At 46.5% G+C, this 27,500-nt stretch overlaps 1 protein-coding gene across 11 annotated transcripts in view; it reads left to right on the top strand.

Moving 5' to 3' along the window:
* LOC121559980 (ELKS/Rab6-interacting/CAST family member 1-like) overlaps positions 1 to 27,500 on the top strand; it is a 507,203-nt gene that overhangs the window by 316,396 nt on the left and 163,307 nt on the right. For all 11 annotated transcript variants that reach the window (XM_045213525.1, XM_045213520.1, XM_045213519.1 and 8 more), the window contains one exon: positions 20,550 to 20,697. In XM_045213525.1, coding sequence (XP_045069460.1) covers positions 20,550 to 20,697 — 148 coding nt within the window. The remainder of the gene's footprint in view (positions 1 to 20,549; positions 20,698 to 27,500) is intronic.

Below are 27,500 nucleotides of genomic sequence, written 5' to 3'. Positions count from 1 at the left end.
GGTCCCGGCAATAGGACCTCAAAAACCTACCCACATCCTGGTTGACACGTTCCACCTGCCCATTACTCTCTGGGTGGTACCCCGAGGTAAGGCTTACCGAGACCCCCAACCGTTCCATGAACGCTCCCCAAACTCTGGAAGTGAACTGGGGACCTCGGTCAGACACAATATCCTCGGGGACCCCATAGTGCCGGAACACATGGGTAAATAGGGCCTCAGCGGTTTGTAGGGCAGTAGGGAGACCCGGCATGGGAAGGAGACGACAGGCCTTGGAAAACCGATCCACAACGACCAATATGGTGGTATTCCCCTGGGAGGGGGGTAGGTCAGTTACGAAATCCACCGATAGGTGGGACCATGGTCGTTGTGGAACGGGCAGGGGATGTAGCTTACCCCTGGGCAAATGTCTAGGCGCCTTACACTGGGCACACACCGAGCAGGAGGAGACATAAACCCTCACATCCCTAGCTAACGTTGGCCACCAGTATTTCATGCTAAGACAGTGCACGGTCCGGCCAATACCTGGATGTCCAGAGGAGGGTGATGTATGAGCCCAATAAATAAGACGATCACGGACCTCGAGCGGAACGTACGTGAAGTCCTCAGTGACAATGACCGAACACGGAACAAAAACCCACAACACCCAAGGGAAAACATACAGTTTAAATATGGCTCCCAATCAGAGACAACCCACAACAGCTGACACTCGTTGCCTCTGATTGGGAGCCACTCTGGCCAACATAGACATAGAACAACTAGACACTCAAAACACAGCACATAAACACACGGAATCTACACACCCTGGCTCAACATATAAAGTCCCCAGAACCAGAGTGTGACACAGAGAGAGAGAGAGAGAGAGAGAGAGAGAGAGAGAGAGAGAGAGAGAGAGAGGAGAGAGAGAGAGAGAACTTATTATTTTGGAACTTCTGAGTGTAATGTTTACTGTTAATATTTATAGTTTTTTTCACTTTTGAGAGAGACAGAGAGAGAGAGACAGAGACAGAGAGAGAGAGAGAGAGAGAGAGAGAGAGAGAGAGAGAGAGAGAGAGAGAGAGAGAGAGAGAGAGAGAGAGAGAGAGAGAGAGAGAGAGAGAGAGAGAGAGAGAGAGAGAGAGAGAGAGAGAGAGAGAGAGAGAGAGAGAGAGAGAGAGAGAGAGAGCGAAAGAGAGAGAGAGAGAGAGAGAGAGGGATGAGGCCTCATGCCTTCTCAAAGAGCGAGAGAGAGAAAGAGAGGTGGAGAGGGGGGTGCAGTCACCTCTGGACATGTAGTGAGGATTATGTATGCCAGAAAGACTAACTGCTGTACAACTGCTGCTATCTATCATATACCCAGTCTCTATCAGCCCAGTCCAAGCTCTTCTCTGCACTTGTCGTCTCCCGTCTGGACTACTGCAACTCACTGTTGGCTGGGCTCCCCGCTTGTGCCATCAAACCCCTGCAACTTATCCAGAACACTGCAGCCCTCCTGGTTTTCAACCTTCCCAAGTTCTCTCATGTCACCCCACTCCTCTGCACACTCCACTGGCTTCCAGTTGAAGCTCACATCCACTACATGGTGCTTACCTACGGAACAGCAAGAGGAACTGCCCCTGCCTACCTTCAGGCTATGCCCTTTCGTGAACTAACTCACGCTTGACTTCACTTCCCCCCACTACTAGCTCTGACTACTGATAGCTACAGTATTGAGGAGACATGTTCTTACTATGACTGAGATATCTGGTTGTCCCACCTAGCTATCTAACTGTAAGTGGCTCTGGATAAGAATGTCTTCTAAATGACTAACATGTAAAATGTAAATGTATCTCTCTGACAGTAGCACTAACACACCTAGAAACCCATGAAGCGGGTCATGTTAAGATGGTTGGAGGGTGTTATAACATAGTGACCTTTATGTCAGGGTAGAGAAGGTTAGACCACACCCTGAAACTCTGTCACACCAGCTGTGTAACCCAGTACTGGCCTGTCAAGACCTGGGCTGGTCCACGGGGCCTCTGACCCTACACACACACACACACGCCCACGCACGCACACACACACACACACACACGCCCACGCACGCACACACACACACACATACACACACACGCACACACACACACGCCCACGCACGCACACATACACACACACACACACCCACGCACGCACACACACACACACGCCCATGTACGCACACATACACACACACACACGCCCACGTACGCACACACACACACACACACGCCCGCGCACGCACACATACACATACACACACACACATGCACACAATTCAGTCCCATTCAAAATCCTATTTTCCTAAACCTTAACCCTAAACCTAATCCTAGCTCCTAACCCTAACCCTAAAATTAACCTTAGCTCCTAACCCTAACCCTTAACCTAATTCTAACCCTAACACTAATTCTAACCTTAACCCTAGAAATAGCATTTGACCTTGTGGGGATTAACAAAATGTCCCCAGTTGGTCACATTTTTGTTTCTTTACTACTCTTGTGGGAACTTCTGGTTCCCACAAGTATAGTTTAACACATCCACACACACACACACACACACACACACACACACACACACACACACACACACACACACACACACACACACACACACACACACACACACACACACACACACACACACACACACACACACAGGCCCAGAGAGAGCACCTGCTTCCCCTAATGACTCCCCTGTGGCATGACTCCCATTCCTGCCTGGAATGGGGGTTATAGAGTCTGGGGGACTGAAGGACATGGCTGGGGGGTTATAGAGTCTGGGGGACTGAAGGACATGGCTGGGGGGTTATAGAGGCTGTGGGTCTGAAGGACCCCACCCCACCCCAAACCCCTCTTTTATGCTGCAGCTACTCTGTTTATTATTTATGCATAGTCACTTTAACTCTACCCACATGTACATATTACACAACAGAGACATGTACACACTCCCCAATCACACACCACACAGAGAAATGTACACAATCCCCAATCACACACCACACAGAGAAATGTACACAATCCCCAATCACACACCACACAGAGACATGTACACACTCCCCAACAGCCCCCCAGCAGCCCCCCAGCAGTCCCCCAGCAGCCCCCCAGCAGCCCCCCAGCAGTCCCCCAGCAGTCCCCCAGCAGCCCCCCAGCAGTCCCCCAGCAGCCCCCCAACAGTCCCCCAGCAGCCCCCCAGCAGTCCCCCAGCAGCCCCCCAGCAGCCCCCCAACAGTCCCCCAGCAGCCCCCCCAGCAGCCCCCAGCAGCCCCCCAACAGTCCCCCAGCAGTCCCCCAGCAGTCCCCCAGCAGCCCCCAACAGCCCCCCCAGCAGCCCCCCAGCAGTCCCCCAGCAGCCCCCAACAGCCCCCCAGCAGCCCCCCAACAGCCCCCCAACAGCCCCCAGCAGTCCCCCAGCAGCCCCCCAACAGTCCCCCAGCAGCCCCCCAGCAGTCCCCCAACAGCCCCCAGCAGCCCCCCAACAGCCCCCAGCAGCCCCCCAACAGCCCCCCAGCAGTCCCCCAGCAGCCCCCCAACAGCCCCCCAGCAGCCCCCCCAGCAGCTTCCCAGCAGCCCCCCAACAGCCCCCCAGCAGTCCCCCAGCAGTCCCCCCAGCAGCCCCCCCAACAGTCCCCCAGCAGCCCCCCCAGCAGTCCCCCAGCAGCCCCCCAACAGCCCCCCAGCAGCCCCCCCAACAGCCCCCCCAACAGCCCCCAGCAGTCCCCCCAACAGTCCCCCAGCAGCCCCCAGCAGTCCCCCAGCAGCCCCCAGCAGCCCCCCCAGCAGCCCCCCAACAGCCCCCCCAGCAGCCCCCCAGCAGTCCCCCAGCAGCCCCCCAACAGCCCCCCAGCACCCCCCAGCAGCCCCCAGCAGCCCCCAACAGCCCCCCAGCAGTCCCCCAGCAGCCCCCTGTAGTACACCCACACTCCTTTTGTCCTTCCTGTGTTCCGTGGCCTTGGGCCTGGTCTGTCCATCCTCTCCTCACTGCTATAAACACCATCTGCCCAGTCTGTCTGGAGAGACAGAACACACACACACTAGGCCCCTGTCAATCAGCATGCAGCCTGCCTAACGGACTGAGTGTGTGTGTGTTTACCAAGGTCAGGCTCTATAAATCCTGGGTCCATTTCAGACAGTGTCTCTCATGGTTACAGCACATGGTTAACAGCAGACACAACTTGTCTGGCCCCGAACCAAGATTAATGTAGTTAGCATTCAAGAACATGGTTAACAGCAAACAAGACACTCAGAGTGTCTCTTCGTCTATGTCCTGGAGGACCAGTGGAATGGTGTGTGTGATCACTAGTTTACCCCCGCTAGTGTGTTTACCACAGAAAACACAAAGGGTTGGGTGCCCAAAGAAGCTTCTTAGAAACCAAGAGAGAGACAGAGAGAGACAGAGAGAGAGACAGAGAGAGAGAGAGAGAGAGAGAGAGAGAGAGACAGAGAGAGAGAGACAGAGAGAGAGAGAGAGACAGAGAGAGAGAGAGAGAGAGAGACAGAGAGAGAGAGACAGAGAGAGAGACAGAGAGAGAGAGAGAGAGAGACAGAGAGACAGAGAGAGAGAGAGAGAGAGACAGAGAGAGAGACAGAGAGAGAGAGAGAGAGAGACAGAGAGAGAGAGAGACAGAGAGAGAGAGAGAGAGACAGAGAGACAGAGAGAGAGAGAGAGACAGAGACAGAGAGAGAGAGAGACAGAGAGACAGAGAGACAGAGAGACAGAGAGAGAGACATAATATGACATTTGAAATGTCTCTATTCCTTTGGAACTTCTGAGTGTAATGTTTACAGTTAATATTTATTGTTTATTTCACTTTTGTTTACTATCTACTTCACTTGCTTTGGCAGTGTTAACATGCCAATAAAGCCCTTAAATTGAATTGAAATTGAAATTGAATTGAATTGAATTGAGAGAGAGAGAGACAGAGACAGAGACAGATGAAGACAGACAGAGAGCGAGAGAGAGAGAGAGAGAGAGAGAGAGAGAGAGAGAGAGAGAGAGAGAGAGAGATGGACAGAGAGAGAGAGAGATGGACAGAGAGAGAGAGAGATGGACAGAGAGAGGGTGGCAGGGCCACCACAGATCAAGACAGGGTACCCTTGCAACACCACATTATAACTACAAACAGCCAGACACACAGACACACTGCAATGAAACACTGAGAAGTTGAGAAGTGAGCCTCACAACACGTTTACTAGACACTGCAAGTCCACTGGAACCACAAGCCACACTTCCAAATAAACTCATTAAGAAAGTCTTTACCCTACTGAACAGTGCCCAACAGAACAGTTTTCTAATATATTAGGAGCATTTTTCTAATGTATTTCCACCTGATGAACTTCATGGAAATAGCAATTAAATATCAATACAAATCTGGTTGTTGAAGGACGACTGCTATCCTCATCTGAACCCCCGTCCAGGTGTAGTGATATCCCCTACAGACAGACAGACAGACAGACAGACAGACAGACAGACAGACAGACAGACAGGCAGACAGACAGACAGACAGACAGACAGACAGACAGACAGACAGACAGACAGACAGACAGACAGACAGACAGACAGGCAGACAGACAGACAGACAGACATACAGACAGACATACAGACAGACAGGCAGGCAGGCAGGCAGGCAGGCAGGCAGACAGACAGACAGTAAAACAGACAGACAGACAGACAGACAGACAGACAGGCAGGCAGGCAGGCAGGCAGGCAAGCAGGCAGACAGGCAGGCAGACAGACAGACAGTAAAACAGACAGACAGACAGACAGACAGACAGGCAGGCAGGCAGGCAGGCAGGCAGACAGACAGACAGACAGTAAAACAGACAGACAGACAGGCAGGCAGGCAGGCAGACAGGCAGGCAGACAGACAGACAGTAAAACAGACAGACAGACAGGCAGGCAGGCAGGCAGGCAAGCAGGCAGACAGGCAGGCAGACTGTAAGTGTGTCAGTGTTTAACTGGCCTGTTTTATGGCTACATATATTTCCCTAAGCAAAGATGGCCGTATTTTAGGACCTTCCTGTAGTGAGAGACCCTGAGCCTGTCTGCAGCACATCTGTAGATTAAATCCACACACACACGGATGCAAAGACACACACATATGCATGAACACACACATGCACACGCATTCATGCGAACACATCCACGCACAAACACGCATAGAGACATACACACAGAATCACTATCTCTCGCATGCAATCTCTCTCACACACACAGTGGTGTAATGTACTTCAGTAAAAATACTTTAAAGTACTAAGTCTTTTTTGGGTATCTGTACTTTACTTTACTATTTATATTTTTGACAACTTTGACTTTTACTTCACTACATTACTAAAGAAAATAATGTATTTTTACTCCATACATTTTCCCTGACACCCAAAAGTACTCGTTACATTTTGAATGCTTAGCAGGACAGGAAAATTGGCTAATTCACTCACTTATCAAGAGAACATCCCTAGTCATCCCTACTGCCTCTGATCTGGTGGACTCACTAAACACACATGCTTCGTTTGTAAATTATGTCAGTGTTGGAGCGTGCCCCTGGTTATCCGTAAATAAATAAAAAACAAGAAAACGGTGCCGTCTAGTTTGCTTAATATAAGGAATTTGAAATTATTTATACTCTTACATTTACTTTTGATACTTAAGTATATTTAAAACCAAATACTTTTAGTCTTCTACTCAAGTAGTATTTTACTGGGTGACTTTCACTTTTACTTGAGTCATTTTCTATTAAGGTATCTTTACTTTTACTCAAGTATAACAATTGGGTACTTTGTCCACCACTGCACACACACACAAACACACACACACACACACACACACACACACACACACACACACACACACACACACACACACACACACACACAAACTCCCCTGCTCATTACTCTCCCATACCCATATACATGAGGGTTAATTACATCCTACACCATAATGGAACATATACAGTTGAAGTCTGAAGTTTACATACACTTAGGTTGGAGTCATTAAAACTCGTTTTTCAACCACTCCACAAATGTCTTCTTAACAAACTATAGTTTTGACAAGTCAGCTAGGACATCTACTTTGTGCATGACACAAGTAAATTTTCCAACAATTGTTTACAGACAGATTATTTCACTTATAATTCACTGTATCACAATTCCAGTGGGTCAGAAGTTTCCATACACTAAGTTGACTGTGCCTTTAAACAGCTTGGAAAATTCCAGAAAATGATGTCATGGCTTTAGAAGCTTCTGATAGGCTAACTGACATAATTTGAGGTGTACATGTGGATGTATTTCAAGGCCTACCTTCAAACTCAGTGCCTCTTTGCTTGACATCATGGGAAAATCTAAAGAAATCAGCCAAGACCTCAGAAAAAATATTGTAGACCTCCACAAGTCTGGTTCATCCTTGGGAGCAATTTCCAAACACCTGAAGGTACCACGTTCATCTGTACAAACAATAGTACGCAAGTATAAACACCATGGGACCACGCAGCCGTCATACCGCTCAGGAAGGAGGCGTGTTCTGTCTCCTAGAGATGAATGTACTTTGGTGCGAAAAGTGCAAATCAATCCCAGAACAACAGCAAAGGACCTTGTGAAGATGCTGGAGGAAACAGGTACAAAAGTATCTATATCCACAGTAAAACGAGTCATATATCGACATAACCTGAAAGGCTGCTCAGCAAGGAAGAAGCCACTGCTCCAAAACCGCCATAAAAAAGCCAGACTACGGTTTGCAACTACACATGGGGACAAAGATCTTACTTTTTTGAGAAATGTCCTCTGGTCTGATGAAACAAAAATAGAACTGTTTGGCCATAATGACCATTGTTATGTTTGGAGGAAGCACGGGGGTGGCAGCATCATGCTGTGGGGGTGCTTTGCTGCAGGAGGGACTGGTGCACTTCACAAAATAGATGGCATCATGAGGAAGGAAAATTATGTGGATATATTCAAGCAACATCTCAAGACATCAGTCAGGAAGTTAAAGCTTTGTCGCAAATGGGTCTTCCAAATGGACAATGACCCCAAGCATACTTCCAAAGTTGTGGCAAAATGGCTTACGGACGACAAAGTCAAGTTATTGGAGTGGCCATCACAAAGCCCTGACCTCAATCCTATAGAAAATGTGTGGGCAGAACAGAAAAAGCGTGTGAGAGCAAGGAGGCCTACAAACCTGACTCAGTTACACCAGCTCTGTCAGGAGGAATGGGCCAAAATTCACCCAACATATTGTGGGAATCTTGTGGAAGGCTACCCGAAACGTCTGACTCAAGTTAAACAATTTAAAGGCAATGCTACCAAATACTAATTGAGAGTATGTAAACTTCTGACCCACTGGGAATGTGATGAAAGAAATAAAAGCTGAAATAAATCATTCTCTCTACTATTATTCTGACATTTCACATTCTTAAAATAAAGTGGTGATCCTAACTGACCTAAGACAGGGAATTTTTACTAGGATTAAATGTCAGGAATTGTGAAAAACTGAGTTTAAATGTATTTGGCTAAGGTGTATGTAAACTTCCGACTTCAACTGTAGTTCATAAAGCCAACGGTGTGTAGTGGAGTATTATTTTATCAGTGGAATATCCAGCAGTGTTCTAATAAAAACACTAGATAAACACATCATTTTTTCCAGACCTGCTCATCTCTGTCCTCCTCTCTCTCTCCTTGGCGGAGAGTGTCTCTGTGTGTGTGTGCGAGCGTCGGTGCGCGTCTGCGTGCATCGTGTGTGTGTGTCTACAGCAGTGAGAGGAGACTGACCATTTTACTGCTCTTTCTGCGCTCTATAAAGGCAATGAGAGAGACTGCTTCAGATCCAGCTACACACAGCCAGCCCTGGACTGTAATGTATTGAGGAATAGCTGTAATCTACTGGTGGAAAGTAAAGGCGTGTAGTCAACTAATAATATATTCAATATGATCTGGTGACGATCTGGTGATGATCTGGTGATTATATGGTGACGATCTGGTGATGATCTGGTGATTATATGGTGACGATCTGGGGACGATCTGGTGATGATCTGGGGATGATCTGGTGATTATATGGTGACGATCTGGGGATGATCTGGTGATGATCTGGTGATGATCTGGGGATTATATGGTGACGATCTGGTGATGATCTGGGGATGATCTGGTGACGATCTGGTGATGATCTGGTGATTATATGGGGACGATCTGGTGATGATCTGGGGATGATCTGGGGATGATCTGGTGATTATATGGTGACGATCTGGGGATGATCTGGTGATGATCTGTTGATGATCTGGGGATTATATGGTGACGATCTGGTGATGATCTGGTGATGATCTGGTGATTATATGGTGACGATCTGGGGATGATCTGGTGACGATCTGGTGATGATCTGGTGATTATATGGTGACGATCTGGGGATGATCTGGTGATGATCTGGGGATGATCTGGTGATGATCTGGGGATGATCTGGGGATGATCTGGTGATTATATGGTGACGATCTGGGGATGATCTGGGGATGATCTGGTGATGATCTGGTGATTATATGGTGACGATCTGGTGATTATATGGTGATGATCTGGTGATTATATGGTGATGATTTGGTGATTATATGGTGACGATCTGGTGATGATCTGGTGATTATATGGTGACGATCTGGTGATGATCTGGGGATGATCTGGTGATTATATGGTGACTATCTTGTGATGATCTGGGGATGATCTGGTGATGATCTGCTGACGATCTGGTGATGATCTGGTGATTATATGGTGATGATCTGGTGATGATCTGGGGATGATCTGGGGATGATCAGGTGATGATCTGGTGATTATATGGTGACGATCTGGTGATGATCTGGGGATGATCTGGTGATGATCTAGGGATGATCTGGTGATGAGGCACACCAGGCCACTAGACATGCTAGAACACTTTCAGGAAGCTGTTAAGATGCTAGGGTAATAGCATGTGGAATCATCTACTGTTAAAGGAGCCAATGACTTCATCTGATAATAGACTGGAAATGAGTCAGGACATGCCATAACGTATGGAATAATGTCCCATTTAAAATAACATGATATAACATATGGAATAATGTCCCATTTAAAATGTCATGACATAACAAATGGAATAATGTCCCAAATGGAATAATGTTCCATTTAAAATGACATGCAATAACATATGGAATAATGTCCCATTTAAAATGACATGCAATAACATATGGAATAATGTCCCATTTAAAACGACATGCTATAACATATGTGTGTGGGTGTGTGCGTGTGTGTGTGGGTGTGTGCGTGTGAGTGTGAGTGTGTGTGTGTGTGTGTTATTATCTGTAATTAGCTCTCTCTTGGGTTGCAGCATGTGTTTGTGTTGGGGGGAAATGAGTGGACATCAGGACTGAGGGGTGTGTTTGTCTGGTCACACCCTTTACTGTCCTCCCACTAGACCTGTGTATAACCCTCACACCCTTTACTGTCCTCCCACTAGACCTGTGTATAACCCTCACACCCTTTACTGTCCTCCCACTAGACCTGTGTATAACCCTCACACCCTTTACTGTCCTCCCACTAGACCTGTGTGTAACCCTCACACCCTTTACTGTCCTCCCACTAGACCTGTGTGTAACCCTCACACCCTTTACTGTCCTCCCACTAGACCTGTGTATAACCCTCACACCCTTTACTGTCCTCCCACTAGACCTGTGTATAACCCTCACACCCTTTACTGTCCTCCCACTAGACCTGTGTATAACCCTCACACCCTTTACTGTCCTCCCACTAGACCTGTGTATAACCCTCACACCCTTTACTGTCCTCCCACTAGACCTGTGTATAACCCTCACACCCTTTACTGTCCTCCCACTAGACCTGTGTATAACCCTCACACCCTTTACTGTCCTCCCACTAGACCTGTGTGTAACCCTCACACCCTTTACTGTCCTCCCACTAGACCTGTGTATAACCCTCACACCCTTTACTGTCCTCCCACTAGACCTGTGTGTAACCCTCACACCCTTTACTGTCCTCCCACTAGACCTGTGTATAACCCTCACACCCCTTTACTGTCCTCCCACTAGACCTGTGTATAACCCTCACACCCTTTACTGTCCTCCCACTAGACCTGTGTATAACCCTCACACCCTTTACTGTCCTCCCACTAGACCTGTGTATAACCCTCACACCCTTTACTGTCCTCCCACTAGACCTGTGTATAACCCTCACACCCTTTACTGTCCTCCCACTAGACCTGTGTATAACCCTCACACCCTTTACTGTCCTCCCACTAGACCTGTGCTTTATTAGTGGGCTCATTTCTCATCCCTTGTGTCTTTAGTCCCTTCCTCTTCTTCTTCTCCTCCTTCTCCTCCTTCTCCTCCTCCTCCTCCTTTTCTTCTTCACACCCCCACTCTGTTTTATTTCTCTTTTCTTCTCTCTTTCTCCAGAAGATGGGAGGATGACATCATAAACCACTGCTTGGTCAGTTTGGTTGACTGTAGAATTCGAAGTGCTTTACGAGTCAAACCTCAGATCTGCCTTCATTTAACATATCTCTCCCTCCACCACACGCACTCTGTGACGGTCTGTCCTCACTATGGCAGAATCAGTGTGATATCTCCTCCTTCTTCTTCTCTGGAAGCTGGAGCATTCTTGGGATTCTGAGCAGTGGGTGTCCTGCCCTGGGTGGTTTGGCAGGACAGGATGGGAATGGGATTGGGAATGATGCCATCACACAGAACTCCATAAATCTGTCACCTTCCCCTGTCCTCCTATTTCCAGAGAACACATCATTATCTAGAGACAGGAGAGAGAGAGAGAGAGAGAGAGAGAGAGAGAGAGAGAGAGAGAGAGAGAGAGAGAGAGAGACAGACAGACAGACAGACAGACAGAGGGACAGAGAGGGACAGAGAGAGAGAGATACAGAGAGAGAGAGAGACATAGAGAGATACAGAGAGAGAGAGAGACATAGAGAGAGAGAGAGAGAGAGAGAGAGAGAGAGAGAGAGAGAGAGAGAGAGAGAGAGGGGAGCGAGGAAGAAACCTGAGGCTGTGTCCAGGGCCTGTGGCTCAGTGATGATGACACATGTTGACTGGTGGTCTGTTTCCTTCTACTGATTAGACCAATGACCAAAGGTGATGGAGTTACCTGACCCTTCACCCCTTAAAAATCGGTACCTGTTCTGGCCAATGACAGGTCTCCAGGCTAACTGTCCTGGCCAATGAGAGGCCTCGAAGGTTGACCTTAGTGGTCACAGAGGGATGTCTAGTTTCACTGTCTGCGGTGGGTAATGTCTGTGTTTATGTGGGTCGTATTCCTCATAGGGCCCTACATGACATCATCCTACATGACATCATAACAGTAATGATAATAGATTGTATCTAGTGGTTTTCACCAAGACTCAAGTCTCTTTACATTGTAAAGAGGTGCACTTCAGACAGGGCAGCAGGGTTACAGTCGACTGGCTACCCACACTCCTTGCTCCGGCCAAACGCTACGCCACGCCCACAGACGTTAGTTTCTTCTCCTCAATGATTCTGGATCTGAGGACCTCCCTGACCCTTCATTGAACGTGAACACATTCGGGGCCGTCTGATTGGTCCAGAAACTGATGGGTTGGGCCAGATTCAGAACACGTGGGTAAAGCGGCAGTTTGAAAATGTGTCATTGGCTTTCATACTCTGATTGGTTAGAGACGATTCAATCGCTGATTACTTTGTTTTTGTATAATGCCCCTTGTGCCCCTCGTCACCACAAACGACTTCAACGATGGCAGTCTCAGACTGAAGTCTGTAGAGAACCACAGAGCAGCGGGATCATTTAGTGTGAGTCGTCAGGGTTACAGTGGAATAGAGAATGAACCTCAGAGGAAGATGAAAATAGAATCCATCATTTATTTCTTCTCTCTCTCCTCTTCTCATTTCTCTTCTCGTCTGGCTGTGTATCTAACTCATTTCCTAAACAGAGACTGTTATTCTAGCTCTGATGCCCTCAGAGCCTTGATGAGCTTGTGTGTGTATGGGTGTGTGTGTGTGTATGTGTGTGTGTGTGTGTGTGTGTGTGTGTGTGTGTGTGTGTGTGTGTGTGTGTGTGTGTGTATGTGTGTGTATGTGTGTGTGTGTGTGTTTGTGTGTGTGTGTCTACGATATACCTCTGTTTCTTTTCCCTTCAGTTCCTCTGCTCAATGCAGCAGTTAGTTGTTCAGTGGTTAGCTGTGAGGCCCATGTAGACTAACTTAGTCGGGGCTGCGTCACACACAAACACTTCCCCAGTGACAGATGGGATTCTGTGGTGAAACATGCAGCCTGGCGGCTTTCCCTAAAGCAGCCTCACGCCCCTCTTTCTCCCTGGACACACACACACACACACACACATACATACACACACACACACACACACACACACACACACACACCCTGGCAGCACCAGCTACTATTTATATAGGATCCCCTTTAAACAACACAGGAAGCTAACTGGATGAAGTTTCCCTGCTTGCTGTAAACCCTGTCAACTCTGTGTAGAAGGTTCTGTGCGCGTGCATGCATGTGTGTGTTTGCCTAGTACTGTGTGTGTGTGTGTTTACGTAGTACTGTGTGTGTGCTCTGTGGTCAGTCAGAGTGTATGTATCTGACCATTAACTGGTGTTCAGACCAGGTGGTCAGTATATTGAAATGATGTTCGGACTTCAAGCGTTGGTCCATCACCACTGGTCATTTATCAGAGCTGGTTAGAAGCCATGGTTACAGTTGTGTGTGTGTGTGTGTGTGTGTGTGTGTGCGCCGTTGTATGTGTGTGTGACACAGGAAGAGGAGATTCATGTCTTGGGCACAGGGAGTTAGGTGTTCACTGCATGTATTTATTTATTTACGTATGTTCTGGTGTGTTCTGGTGTGTTCTGGTGTGTTCTGTTGTGTTCTGATATGTTCTGGTGTGTTCTGGTGTGTTCTGGTATGGTCTGATGTGTTCTGGTATAGTCTGGTGTGTTCTGGTGTGTTCTGATATGTTCTGGTGTGTTCTGGTGTGTTCTGGTATGTTCTGGTGTGTTCTGGTGTGTTCTGGTATGTTCTGGTGTGTTCTGGTGTGTTCTGGTGTGTTCTGATATGTTCTGGTGTGTTCTGGTGTGTTCTGGTATGGTCTGATGTGTTCTGGTATAGTCTGGTGTGTTCTGGTGTGTTCTGATATGTTCTGGTGTGTTCTGGTGTGTTCTGGTGTGTTCTGGTATGTTCTGGTGTGTTCTGGTGTGTTCTGGTATGTTCTGGTATGTTCTGGTGTGTTCTGGTGTGTTCTGGTGTGTTCTGGTATGTTCTGGTGGGTTCTGGTGGGTTCTGGTACGTGTGTGTTTGTAAGTGTATTTTTGACTGTATCTTAATGTGTGTGTGGGTGAGTATACGTATGATGTTTTATAATATCTAATCTGATGGCCAGAAGGATGAAATCCAATAGGTTAGTAATGAATCCTGCCCAGTGTAATGACCATGGGTACTAGGAGGCTGGGGGAACCAGGTGGAGGAGTAGAATGGTTGCTCTGTGCAGCCCTCTATGTCAGTGTTTGCACGGCATTAAAAACCATACAGAATAACCTTGGCTGTGTTTCTCTACGTACGACAGCCTCCTTGTGGGTTAGTGTGTATGCAGGGCTTTGTGCCTCTATACGTGTGTGTGTGTGTGTGAGAGAGGTGGTGAGCTTTGGCTCAATGCTCTCAATGCTGCCCTGTCCGAAGCAGGGCGGGCTGAGACTAAAGTCCCTAACCTTGTCTCGGTGCTGAGTGAAACAGAGCTAAAACAAGTTACAACCACAGATATAGGCTGCGCCCCAACTGGCATACTATATATAGTGCACTACTTTTGACCAGGGCCCAAAGGGCATAGACACAGCCCTATGCACTCTGTATGTGGATTTACTGTATGAGTTAATGTGGTTATAGGAGTTATAGGAACAAGGAAGTAGGAAGTCAAAGTTTTTGTTCATTTCTCTGCTGTGTTTTTGGAGCGTTGCCTGTCAAGCACTCTCACTGAAAGATGAAACGATCTCTGTGGGACTGAGCAGTGTGTAAGGCATATTGTATATCTCAAGATGTATGTGTGTGTGTGTGTGTGTGTGTGTGTGTGTGTGTGTGTGTGTGTGTGTGTGTGTGTTAGATGGTACGGGTTTCCCTAGTGATCTGATGTCACTATTTTCTGGACAGATTTAGGTCAGAGGATTCTTCAATATCCTGGATGTGAGTGAGAGAATGTGATGAGGGTGATGAGGGGGTTAGATAGACAGACAGAGAGAGAGAGTTAGATAGGTAGAAAACCTAAACAGTATATTTGACCTCTCAGCTTCCCTATCAAATATACACATTTCAAGCAGAAAACCTAAGAACATTAACAACAATGACAAATGGTTTGATGAAGACTGCAGAAACCTAAGAAAGAAATTGAGAAACCTATCCAACCAAAAGCATAGAGACCCAGAAAACCTGAGTCTACGCCTTCACTATGGTGAATCACTAAGACAATACAGAAATACACTACGGAAAAAGAAGGAACAGCAAGTCAGAAATCAGCTCAATGTAATTGAAGAATCCATAGACTCTAACCACTTCTGGGAAAATTGGAAAACACTAAACAAACAACAACACAAAGAGCTATCTATCCAAAACGGAGATGTATGGTAAACCACTTCTCCAATCTTTTTGGCCCTATAACAAAGAACAAACAGCAAAAACATATACATGATCAAATGCAAATCTTAGAATCAACTATTAAAGACGACCAGAACCCACTGGATTCTCCAATTACATTGAATGAACTACAGGACAAAATACAAACCCTCCAACCCAAAAGGCCTGTGGTGTTGATGGTATCCTAATTGAAATTATAAAATATACAGACCACAAATTCCAATTGGCTATACTTAAACTCTTTAACATCATCCTCAGCTCTGGCATCTTCCCCAATATTTGGAACCAAGGACTGATCACCCCAATCCACAAAAGTGGAGACAAATTTGACCCCAATAACTACCATGGGATATGCATCAACAGCAACCTTGGGAAAATCCTCTGCATTAACAGCAGACTCGTACATTTCCTCAGCGAAAACAATGTAATGAGCAAATGTCAAATTTGATTTTTACCAAATTACCGTACGACATACCATGTATTCACCCTGCACACCCTAATTGACAAACAAACAAACCAAAACAAAGGCAAAGTCTTCTCATGCTTTGTTGATTTCAAAAAAGCTTTTGACTCAATTTGGCATGAGGGCCTGCTATACAAATTAATGGAAAGTGGTATTGGGGGAAAACGTATGACATTATAAAATCCATGTACACAAACAATAAGTGTGCGGTTAAAATTGGCAAAAAAACCCACACATTTCTTTTCACAGGGCCTGGGGGTGAGACAGGGATGCAGCTTAAGCCCCACCCTCTTCAACATATATATCAACAAATTGGCGAGGGCACTAGAACAGTCTGCAGCACCCGGCCTCACCCTACTAGAATCTGAAGTCAAATGTCTACTGTTTGCTGATGATCTGGTGCTTCTGTCCCCAACCAAGGAGGGCTTACAGAAGCACATAGATCTTCTGCACAGATTCTCTCAGACCTGGGCCCTGACAGTAAATCTCAGTAAGACAAAAATAATGGTGTTCCAGAAAAGGTCAAGTTGCCAGGACCACGAATACAAATTCCATCTGTGCCCTAGAGCACACAAAAAACGATACATACCTCGGCCTAAACATCAGCGCCACAGGTAACTTCCACAAAGCTGTGAACGATCAGAGAGACAGGGCAAGAAGGGCCTTCTATGCCATCAAAAGGAACATAAAATTTGACATACCAATTAGGATCTGGCTAAAAATATTTGAATCAGTTATAGAACCCATTGCCCTTTATGGTTGTGAGGTCTGGGGTCCGCTCACCAACCAATAATTCACAAAATGGGACAAACACCAAATTGAGACTCAGCATGCGGAATTCCGCAAAAATATCCCCCGTGTACAACGTAAAACACCAATTAATACATGCAGAGCAGAATTAGGCCGATATCCGCTAATTATCAAAATACAGAAAAGAGCCGTTAAATTCTACAACCACTTAAAAGGAAGCGATTCCCAAACCTTCCATAACAAAGCCATCACCTACAGAGAAATTAACCTAGAGAAGAGTCCCCTAAGCAAGCTGGTCCTGGGGCTCTGTTCACAAACACAAACAGACCCCACAGAGCCCCAGGACAACAACACAATTAGTCCCAACCAAATCATGAGAAAACAAAAAGATAATTACTTGACACATTGGCACCCTCTCTCTTTCTCTCTCCCTCTACCCCCCCCTCTCTCTCCCTCTACCCCCCTTTCTCTCTCTCCCTCTACCCCCCCTCTCTCTCTCCCTCTACCCCCCCTCTCTCTCTCTCTCTCTCCCTCTACCCCCCCTCTCTCTCTCTCCCTCTACCCCCCTCTCTCTCTCTCCCTCTACCCCCCCCTCTCTCTCTCTCTCTCCCTCTACCCCCCTCTCTCTCTCTCTCCCTCTACCCCCCTCTCTCTCTCTCTCCCTCTACCCCCCTCTCTCTCTCTCTCTCCCTCTATCCCCCCCTCTCTCTCTCCCTCTACCCCCCTCTCTCTCTCTCCCTCTACCCCCCTCTCTCTCTCCCACTACCCCCCCTCTCTCTCCCTCTACCCCCTCTCTCTCTCTCCCTCTACCCCCTCTCTCTCTCTCTCTCACTCTACCCCCCTCTCTCTCTCTCCCTCTATCCCCCCTCTCTCTCCCTCTACCCCCCTCTCTCTCTCTCCCTCTACCCCCCTCTCTCTCTCCCTCTACCCCCCCCTCTCTCCTCTACCCCCCTCTCTCTCTCCCTCTACCCCCCCTCTCTCTCTCCTCTACCCCCCTCTCTCTCTCTCCCTCTACCCCCCCTCTCTCTCTCCCTCTACCCCCCCTCTCTCTCTCTCTCCCTCTACCCCCCCCTCTCTCTCTCTACCTCTACCCCCCCCACTCTCTCTCGTAACGTATGTTAACATTGCCAAAGCAAGTGAAGTAGAGAGTAAACAAAAGTGAAATAAACAATAAATATTAACTGTAAACATTACACTCAGAAGTTCTCTCTCTCTCTCTCTCTCTCTCTCTCTCCCTCTCTCTCTCTCTCTCTCTCTCTCTCTCTCTCTCTCTCTCTCTCTCTCTCTCTCTCTCTCTCTCTCTCTCTCTCTCTCTCTCTCTCTCTCTCTCTCTCTCTCTCTCTCTCTCTCTCTCTCTCTCTCTATCACTGTTCAGTCTCTGGAATTCATCAGTCTTATCCCCACCAGTCAGACCTCTGTTAATCAGGACAGCACAGCTTTGTGTTTCCGTCTCCCCTGCTAGGGGTAGGGTGGGTTGTGGGTAGAGGTCCTGCTTTACCAGGCCTGGTGCCAACTTCACCCTTCCCTACGCCCCTTCCTCCTACCCCTGTCCCCTACCTCTACCTCCTTCATTCATTTCTTCCCTCTACCCCCTACCCTAATCCTATAGCTCATTCCCTCTACCCCCTACCCAAACCTTATAGCTCATTCCCTCTACCCTCTACCCCCTACCCTAATCCTATAGCTCATTCCCTCTACCCCTACCCAAACCTTATAGCTCATTCCCTCTACCCCCTACCCAAACCTTATAGCTCATTCCCTCTACCCTCTACCCCCTACCCTAACCCTATAGCTCATTCTCTCTACCCCCTACCCTAACCCTATAGCTCATTCCCTCTACCCCCTACCCTAACCCTATAGCTCATTCCCTCTACCCCCTACCCTAACCCTATAGCTCATTCCCTCTACCCCCTACCCCCTACCCTAACCCTATAGCTCATTCCCTCTACCCTCTACCCCCTACCCTAACCCTATAGCTCATTCCCTCTACCCCCTACCCTAACCCTATAGCTCATTCCCTCTACCCTCTACCCCCCTACCCTAACCCCTATAGCTCATTCCCTCTACCCCCTACCCTAACCCTATAGCTCATTCCCTCTACCCCTACCCTAACCCTATAGCTCATTCCCTCTACCCTCTACCCTAACCCTATAGCTCATTCCCTCTACCCTCTACCCCCTACCCTAACCCTATAGCTCATTCCCTATACCCCCTACCCTAACCCTATAGCTCATTCCCTCTACCCTCTACCCCCTACCCAAACCCTATAGCTAATTCCCTCTACCCCCTACCCTAACCCTATAGCTCATTCCCTCTAACCCCTACCTGAACTCTATAGCACATTCCCTATACCCCCTACCCTAACCCTATAGCTCATTCCCTCTACCCTCTACCCCCTACCGTAACCCTATAGCTAATTCCCTCTACCCCCTACCCTAACCCTATAGCTCATTCCCTCTACCCCCTACCGTAACCCTATAGCTCATTCCCTCTACCCCCTACCCTAACCCTATAGCTCATTCCCTCTACCCCCTACCCTAACCCTATAGCTCATTCCCTCTACCCTCTACCCCCTACCGTAACCCTATAGCTCATTCCCTCTACCCCCTACCGTAACCCTATAGCTAATTCCCTCTACCCCCCTACCCCTAACCCTATAGCTCATTCCCTCTACCCCCTACCCTAACCCTATAGCTCATTCCCTCTACCCCCTACCCTAACCCTATAGCTCATTCCCTCTACCCCCTACCCCTAACCCTATAGCTCATTCCCTCTACCCCCTACCCTAACCCTATAGCTCATTCCCTCTACCCCCTACCCTAACCCTATAGCTCATTCCCTCTACCCCCTACCCTAACCCTATAGCACATTCCCTCTACCCCCTACCCTAACCCAATTGCTAATTCCCTCTACCCCCTACCCGAACCCCCTACCCCTTTCCCACTTCTCCCTTGCCCTTTCCCCCTTTCCTAATTCCTAACCACCTACTCCCTACCCCCTAACCCCTACTCCCTACACCCTAGCTAGCTCCTGGCCCCTAGCCCCGTGAGTCCCCCCCTTCCTTCCCTCAGCCCTTGGCAAAACACACAGTCAGGCCCTGAGGGTGGCAGAGAATGGGTACCACATCACACACACCACACACAGGACATCAATAGCGCCTTTTGCTTGCTGACACTAACTCAAACACGGCTACTGAGGTTTATAACGTTTGATCAAGGACGGAGGTTTCCAGAAACAGCCCAATTGGGAATACAGTGTGTAAACGTCTTTGATTAGAATGTATTTCCTGTAGTGTGTGGCTGTTTGTAGACACTGGCTGAGGGACAGTGCAGCGCTACGGCACCACCTTTCTCTCTCTGGTGAACCAGTGTTGATATTAGCTTGGCAGGACTCAACGAAGCCTCAATAAAGTCAATGAAGATATTTATGTCACCTCTCACTTGACTTTTAGCCTGGTCCCAGATCTCTTTGTGCTGTCTTGTCTACTGCTATGGTCATTGACATGCCACATGGTACCAGGCTAACTTCACTCTATTTCTCCTTTTTAAGAAAATCAGTATATTCCAATCAATTAATTCCATATACCCCACTTTGTATATCCTGACTTTAAAACTCCACTTTGTATTACCTGACTGAATGCATCCTAACTGTGTTGTGTAATGACTCTCTGTCTCCACCAGCTGAATCCTAACAGTGTGTTGTAATGTGTGTCCTTGACAGACAGGAGGCGCTGTTAGCAGCCATCAGTGAGAAGGATGCCAACATCGCCCTGCTGGAGCTGTCCTCGTCCAAGAAGAAGAAAACGCAGGACGAGGTGGCCATGCTGAAGAGAGAGAAGGACAGCCTGGTACAGCAGCTCAAACAACAGGTAGGAAGTGTTCAACACTCCCTCGTCACATGACCTGGATGGCCCCTGTCACATGACTGGGGTCTAGACACTCATCGTGGCTTCAAAGGCTTAAGGATAGCTGCCATTACAGTCTGCTGGAATCTATATGCTGGGTGACAGAATAGGAAGTGACAGTACTATGGGGAATGGGAGGACTGTAACCTAATTGCATCATCCATTATTTGTTTGTAGGTGTATCTTAAAGAGGTTAAATATGGAGGGGGACAGAGGGAGATAGAGATAGGAGGGTAATTGTATCAGAGGAAAAGAGAGGACAGGGAAAAATATTAGAGATGTGAAGGGAGAGGAGAGGAGAGGAGAGAGGGATGGAGGAGAGGAGAGAGGGATAGAGGAGAGGAGAGGGATAGAAAAGAGAAGAGAGGGATAGAGGAGAGGAGAGAGGGATAGAGGCGAGGAGAGAGGGGTGGAGGAGAGGAGAGAGGGATAGAGGAGAGGAGAGAGGGATGGAGGAGAGGAGAGAGGGATAGAGGAGAGGAGAGAGGGATGGAGGAGAGGAGAGAGGGATGGAGGAGAGGAGAGAGGGATAGAGGAGAGGAGAGAGGGATAGAGGAGAGGAGAGAGGGATAGAGGAGAGGAGAGAGGGATGGAGGAGAGGAGAGAGGGATGGAGGAGAGGAGAGAGGGATAGAGGAGAGGAGAGAGGGATAGAGAAGAGGAGAGAGGGATAGAGGAGAGGAGAGAGGGATAGAGGAGAGGAGAGAGGGATGGAGGAGAGGAGAGAGGGATGGAGGAGAGCAGTGGAGAGGAGAGGGGGAACCGAGGAGAGGGGGAGTGGAGGAGAGGACAGTCTAACAGGGTACAGATGTGAGACCACAAGCCCTGCCAGTGAGGGTAATTTTAGGATTATTCAGCTCCTCCCACAGGTGCCCACAAACCCATCTCTAAACACAAATACACACACACACACACACACACACACACACACAGACACACACACACACACACACCAAACCCATCTCCACTCACACAACCTCACAGCACAAACAGTCACACATACACACATCTCCCTATTCCAAATACAAACTCACCACACACATGTGTACACAATTCACGCCCACACCTAAACAAACCCTCTAAACAGCACAGGCATCATGGACACACCACACACCAGCTCAGCTCTGCCCAGCGCACAGGGCCCCATTCACAATTGGTTAGACAAAAACACGTAAAGGTTTGTAGAATCTACAACACCCTGAGTGGACAGGAATGCCATAAGAAGGCTGTCTGTGTCCCAGTTCATACATAGGATTGGGATGCAGAGGAACATTGAGGCCTCGCTCCCTCCCTTACCCCCTCCTCACCCCTTCTCACCCCCTTCTCACCCCCTCTTCACCCCCTTCTTGGTGATGTTAGAGGTTGTGATGTTAGAGGTTGTGATGTTAGAGGTTGTGTTGTTAGAGGTTGTGATGTTAGAGGTTGTGATGTTAGAGGTTGTGGTGTTAGAGATTGTGATGTTAGAGGTTGTGATGTTAGAGGTTGTGGTGTTAGAGGTTGTGGTGTTAGAGGTTGTGGTGTTAGAGATTGTGATGTTAGAGATTGTGATGTTAGAGGTTGTGTTGTTAGAGGTTGTGGTGTTAGAGGTTGTGGTGTTAGAGGTTGTGATGTTAAAGGTTGTGTTGTTAGAGGTTGTGTTGTTAGAGGTTGTGATGTTAGAGGTTGTGATGTTAAAGGTTGTGTTGTTAGAGGTTGTGTTGTTAGAGGTTGTGGTGTTAGAGGTTGTGATGTTAGAGGTTGTGATGTTAAAGGTTGTGTTGTTAGAGGTTGTGTTGTTAGAGGTTGTGTTAGAGTTTGTGTTGTTAGAGGTTGTGATGTTAAAGGTTGTGTTGTTAGAGGTTGTGTTGTTAGAGGTTGTGTTGTTAGAGGTTGTGATGTTAGAGGTTGTGATGTTAGAGGTTGTGTTGTTAGATGTTGTGGTGTTAGAGGTTGTGATGTTAAAGGTTGTGTTGTTAGAGGTTGTGTTGTTAGAGGTTGTGGTGTTAGAGGTTGTGTTAGAGTTTGTGTTGTTAGAGGTTGTGATGTTAAAGGTTGTGTTGTTAGAGGTTGTGTCAGAGGTTGTGTTGTTAGAGGTTGTGTTGTTAGAGTTCGTGTTGTTAGAGGTTGTGATGTTAGAGGTTGTGATGTTAGAGGTTGTGTTGTTAGAGGTTGTGATGTTAGAGATTGTGTTGTTAGAGGTTGTGATGTTAGAGATTGTGTTGTTAGAGGTTGTGATGTTAGAGGTTGTGTTGTTAGAGGTTGTGGTGTTAGAGGTTGTGTTGTTAGAGGTTGTGATGTTAGATATTGTGTTGTTAAAGGTTGTGGTGTTAGAGGTTGTGATGTTAAAGGTTTTGTTGTTAGAGGTTGTGTTGTTAGAGGTTGTGATGTTAAAGGTTGTGTTGTTAGAGATTGTGTTGTTAGAGGTTGTGGTGTTAGAGGTTGTGATGTTAGAGGTTGTGATGTTAAAGGTTGTGTTGTTAGAGGTTGTGTTGTTAGAGGTTGTGTTAGAGTTTTTGTTGTTAGAGGTTGTGGTGTTAGAGTTGTGTTAGAGGTTGTGATGTTAGAGGTTGTGATGTTAGAGGTTGTGTTGTTAGATGTTGTGGTGTTAGAGGTTGTGATGTTAAAGGTTGTGTTGTTAGAGTTCGTGTTGTTAGAGGTTGTGGTGTTAGAGGTTGTGATGTTAAAGGTTGTGTTGTTAGAGGTTGTGTTGTTAGAGGTTGTGTTAGAGTTTGTGTTGTTAGAGGTTGTGATGTTAAAGGTTGTGTTGTTAGAGGTTGTGTCAGAGGTTGTGTTGTTAGAGGTTGTGTTGTTAGAGTTCGTGTTGTTAGAGGTTGTGATGTTAGAGGTTGTGGTGTTAGAGGTTGTGATGTTAGAGGTTGTGTTAGAGGTCGTGTTGTTAGAGGTTGTGATGTTAGAGGTTGTGTTGTTAGAGATTGTGATGTTAGAGGTTGTGTTGTTAGAGGTTGTGATGTTAGAGGTTGTGATGTTAGAGGTTGTGATGTTAGAGGTTGTGTTGTTAGAGGTTGTGTTGTTAGAGGTTGTGGTGTTAGAGTTGTGTTAGAGGTTGTGGTGTTAGAGGTTGTGATGTTAGAGGTTGTGATGTTAGAGGTTGTGATGTTAGAGGTTGTGTTGTTAGAGTTTGTGTTGTTAGAGGTTGTGATGTTAAAGGTTGTGTTGTTAGAGGTTGTGTCAGAGGTTGTGTTGTTAGAGGTTGTGTTGTTAGAGGTTGTGGTGTTAGAGGTTGTGATGTTAGAGGTTGTGTTAGAGGTCGTGTTGTTAGAGGTTGTGATGTTAGAGGTTGTGATGTTAGAGGTTGTGTTAGAGGTCGTGTTGTTAGAGGTTGTGATGTTAGAGGTTGTGTTGTTAGAGATTGTGATGTTAGAGGTTGTGTTGTTAGAGGTTGTGATGTTAGAGGTTGTGATGTTAGAGGTTGTGATGTTAGAGGTTGTGTTGTTAGAGGTTGTGTTGTTAGAGGTTGTGGTGTTAGAGTTGTGTTAGAGGTTGTGGTGTTAGAGGTTGTGATGTTAGAGGTTGTGATGTTAGAGGTTGTGATGTTAGAGGTTGTGTTGTTAGAGTTTGTGTTGTTAGAGGTTGTGATGTTAAAGGTTGTGTTGTTAGAGGTTGTGTCAGAGGTTGTGTTGTTAGAGGTTGTGTTGTTAGAGGTTGTGGTGTTAGAGGTTGTGATGTTAGAGGTTGTGTTAGAGGTCGTGTTGTTAGAGGTTGTGATGTTAGAGGTTGTGATGTTAGAGGTTTTGTTGTTAGAGGTTGTGGTGTTAGAGGTTGTGATGTTAGAGGTTTTGTTGTTAGAGGTTGTGGTGTTAGAGGTTGTGATGTTAGAGGTTTTGTTGTTAGAGGTTGTGGTGTTAGAGGTTGTGATGTTAGAGGTTTTGTTGTTAGAGGTTGTGGTGTTAGAGGTTGTGATGTTAGAGGTTTTGTTGTTAGAGGTTGTGGTGTTAGAGGTTGTGATGTTAGAGGTTGTGATGTTAGAGGTTGTGTTGTTAGAGATTGTGATGTTAGAGGTTGTGTTGTTAGAGGTTGTGATGTTAGAGGTTGTGATGTTAAAGGTTGTGATGTTAGAGGTTGTGTTGTTAGAGGTTGTGTTGTTAGAGGTTGTGTTGTTAGAGGTTATGTCAGAGGTTGTGTTGTTAGAGGTTGTGTTGTTAGAGTTCGTGTTGTTAGAGGTTGTGTTGTTAGAGGTTGTGTTGTTAGAGTTTGTGTTGTTAGAGGTTGTGTTGTTAGAGGTTGTGATGTTAGAGGTTGTGCTGTTAGAGGTTGTGCTGTTAGAGGTTGTGGTGTTAGAGGTTGTGATGTTAGAGGTTGTGATGTTAGAGGTTGTGGTGTTAGAGGTTGTGATAGAGATTGTGTTGTTAGAGAAGGTGATAGAGGTTGTGTTGTTAGAGGTTGTGATAGAGGTCGTGATGTTAGAGGTTGTGGTGTTAGAGGTTGTGTTAGAGGTTGTGTTGTTAGAGGTTGTGGTGTTAGAGGTTGTGATGTTAGAGGTTGTGGTGTTAGAGGTTGTGATGTTAGAGGTTGTGATGTTAAAGGTTGTGTTGTTAGAGGTTGTGTTGTTAGAGGTTGTGGTGTTAGAGGTTGTGATGTTAGAGGTTGTGATGTTAAAGGTTGTGTTGTTAGAGGTTGTGTTGTTAGAGGTTGTGTTAGAGTGTGTGTTGTTAGAGGTTGTGATGTTAAAGGTTGTGTTGTTAGAGGTTGTGTTGTTAGAGGTTGTGTTGTTAGAGATTGTGATGTTAGAGGTTGTGTTGTTAGAGGTTGTGGTGTTAGAGTTGTGTTAGAGGTTGTGATGTTAGAGGTTGTGATGTTAGAGGTTGTGTTGTTAGATGTTGTGGTGTTAGAGGTTGTGATGTTAAAGGTTGTGTTGTTAGAGGTTGTGTTGTTAGAGGTTGTGGTGTTAGAGGTTGTGATGTTAAAGGTTGTGTTGTTAGAGGTTGTGTTGTTAGAGATTGTGTTAGAGTTTTTGTTGTTAGAGGTTGTGATTTTAAAGGTTGTGTTGTTAGAGGTTGTGTCAGAGGTTGTGTTGTTAGAGGTTGTGTTGTTAGAGTACGTGTTGTTAGAGGTTGTGATGTTAGAGTTCGTGATGTTAGAGGTTGTGGTGTTAGAGGTTGTGATGTTAGAGGTTGTGTTAGAGGTCGTGTTGTTAGAGGTTGTGATGTTAGAGGTTGTGTTGTTAGAGGTTGTGTTGTTAGAGATTGTGATGTTAGAGGTTGTGTTGTTAGAGGTTGTGTTGTTAGAGGTTGTGATGTTAGAGGTTGTGATGTTAGAGGTTGTGTTGGTAGAGGTTGTGTTGTTAGAGGTTGTGATGTTAGAGGTTGTGTTGGTAGAGGTTGTGTTATTAGAGGTTGTGGTGTTAGAGTTGTGTTAGAGGTTGTGTTGTTAGAGGTTGTGATGTTAGAGGTTGTGTTGTTAGAGGTTGTGGTGTTAAAGGTTGTGTTGTTAGAGGTTGTGTTGTTAGACGTTGTGTTAGAGTTTGTGTTGTTAGAGGTTGTGATGTTAAAGGTTGTGTTGTTAGAGGTTGTGTCAGAGGTTGTGTTGTTAGAGGTTGTGTTGTTAGAGTTCGTGTTGTTAGAGGTTGTGATGTTAGATGTTTTGTTGTTAGAGGTTGTGGTGTTAGAGGTTGTGATGTTAGAGGTTGTGTTGTTAGAGGTTTTGTTGTTAGAGGTTGTGGTGTTAGAGGTTGTGATGTTAGAGGTTGTGTTAGAGGTTGTGTTGTTAGAGATTGTGATGTTAGAGGTTGTGTTGTTAGAGGTTGTGATGTTAGAGGTTGTGATGTTAAAGGTTGTGATGTTAGAGGTTGTGTTGTTAGAGGTTGTGGTGTTAGAGGTTGTGATGTTAGAGGTTGTGTTAGAGGTCGTGTTGTTAGAGGTTGTGATGTTAGAGGTTGTGATGTTAGAGGTTGTGATGTTAGAGGTTGTGTTGTTAGAGGTTGTGTTGTTAGAGGTTGTGGTGTTAGAGTTGTGTTAGAGGTTGTGGTGTTAGAGGTTGTGATGTTAGAGGTTGTGATGTTAGAGGTTGTGATGTTAGAGGTTGTGTTGTTAGAGTTTGTGTTGTTAGAGGTTGTGATGTTAAAGGTTGTGTTGTTAGAGGTTGTGTCAGAGGTTGTGTTGTTAGAGGTTGTGTTGTTAGAGGTTGTGGTGTTAGAGGTTGTGATGTTAGAGGTTGTGTTAGAGGTCGTGTTGTTAGAGGTTGTGATGTTAGAGGTTGTGATGTTAGAGGTTTTGTTGTTAGAGGTTGTGGTGTTAGAGGTTGTGATGTTAGAGGTTTTGTTGTTAGAGGTTGTGGTGTTAGAGGTTGTGATGTTAGAGGTTTTGTTGTTAGAGGTTGTGGTGTTAGAGGTTGTGATGTTAGAGGTTTTGTTGTTAGAGGTTGTGGTGTTAGAGGTTGTGATGTTAGAGGTTTTGTTGTTAGAGGTTGTGGTGTTAGAGGTTGTGATGTTAGAGGTTGTGATGTTAGAGGTTGTGTTGTTAGAGATTGTGATGTTAGAGGTTGTGTTGTTAGAGGTTGTGATGTTAGAGGTTGTGATGTTAAAGGTTGTGATGTTAGAGGTTGTGTTGTTAGAGGTTGTGTTGTTAGAGGTTGTGTTGTTAGAGGTTATGTCAGAGGTTGTGTTGTTAGAGGTTGTGTTGTTAGAGTTCGTGTTGTTAGAGGTTGTGTTGTTAGAGGTTGTGTTGTTAGAGTTTGTGTTGTTAGAGGTTGTGTTGTTAGAGGTTGTGATGTTAGAGGTTGTGCTGTTAGAGGTTGTGCTGTTAGAGGTTGTGGTGTTAGAGGTTGTGATGT

Source organism: Coregonus clupeaformis, unplaced genomic scaffold (assembly GCF_020615455.1).
Source record: "Coregonus clupeaformis isolate EN_2021a unplaced genomic scaffold, ASM2061545v1 scaf0120, whole genome shotgun sequence".
Classification (NCBI taxonomy): Eukaryota; Metazoa; Chordata; class Actinopteri; order Salmoniformes; family Salmonidae; genus Coregonus; species Coregonus clupeaformis.
This window is presented reverse-complemented; position numbering and strand designations above follow the sequence as displayed.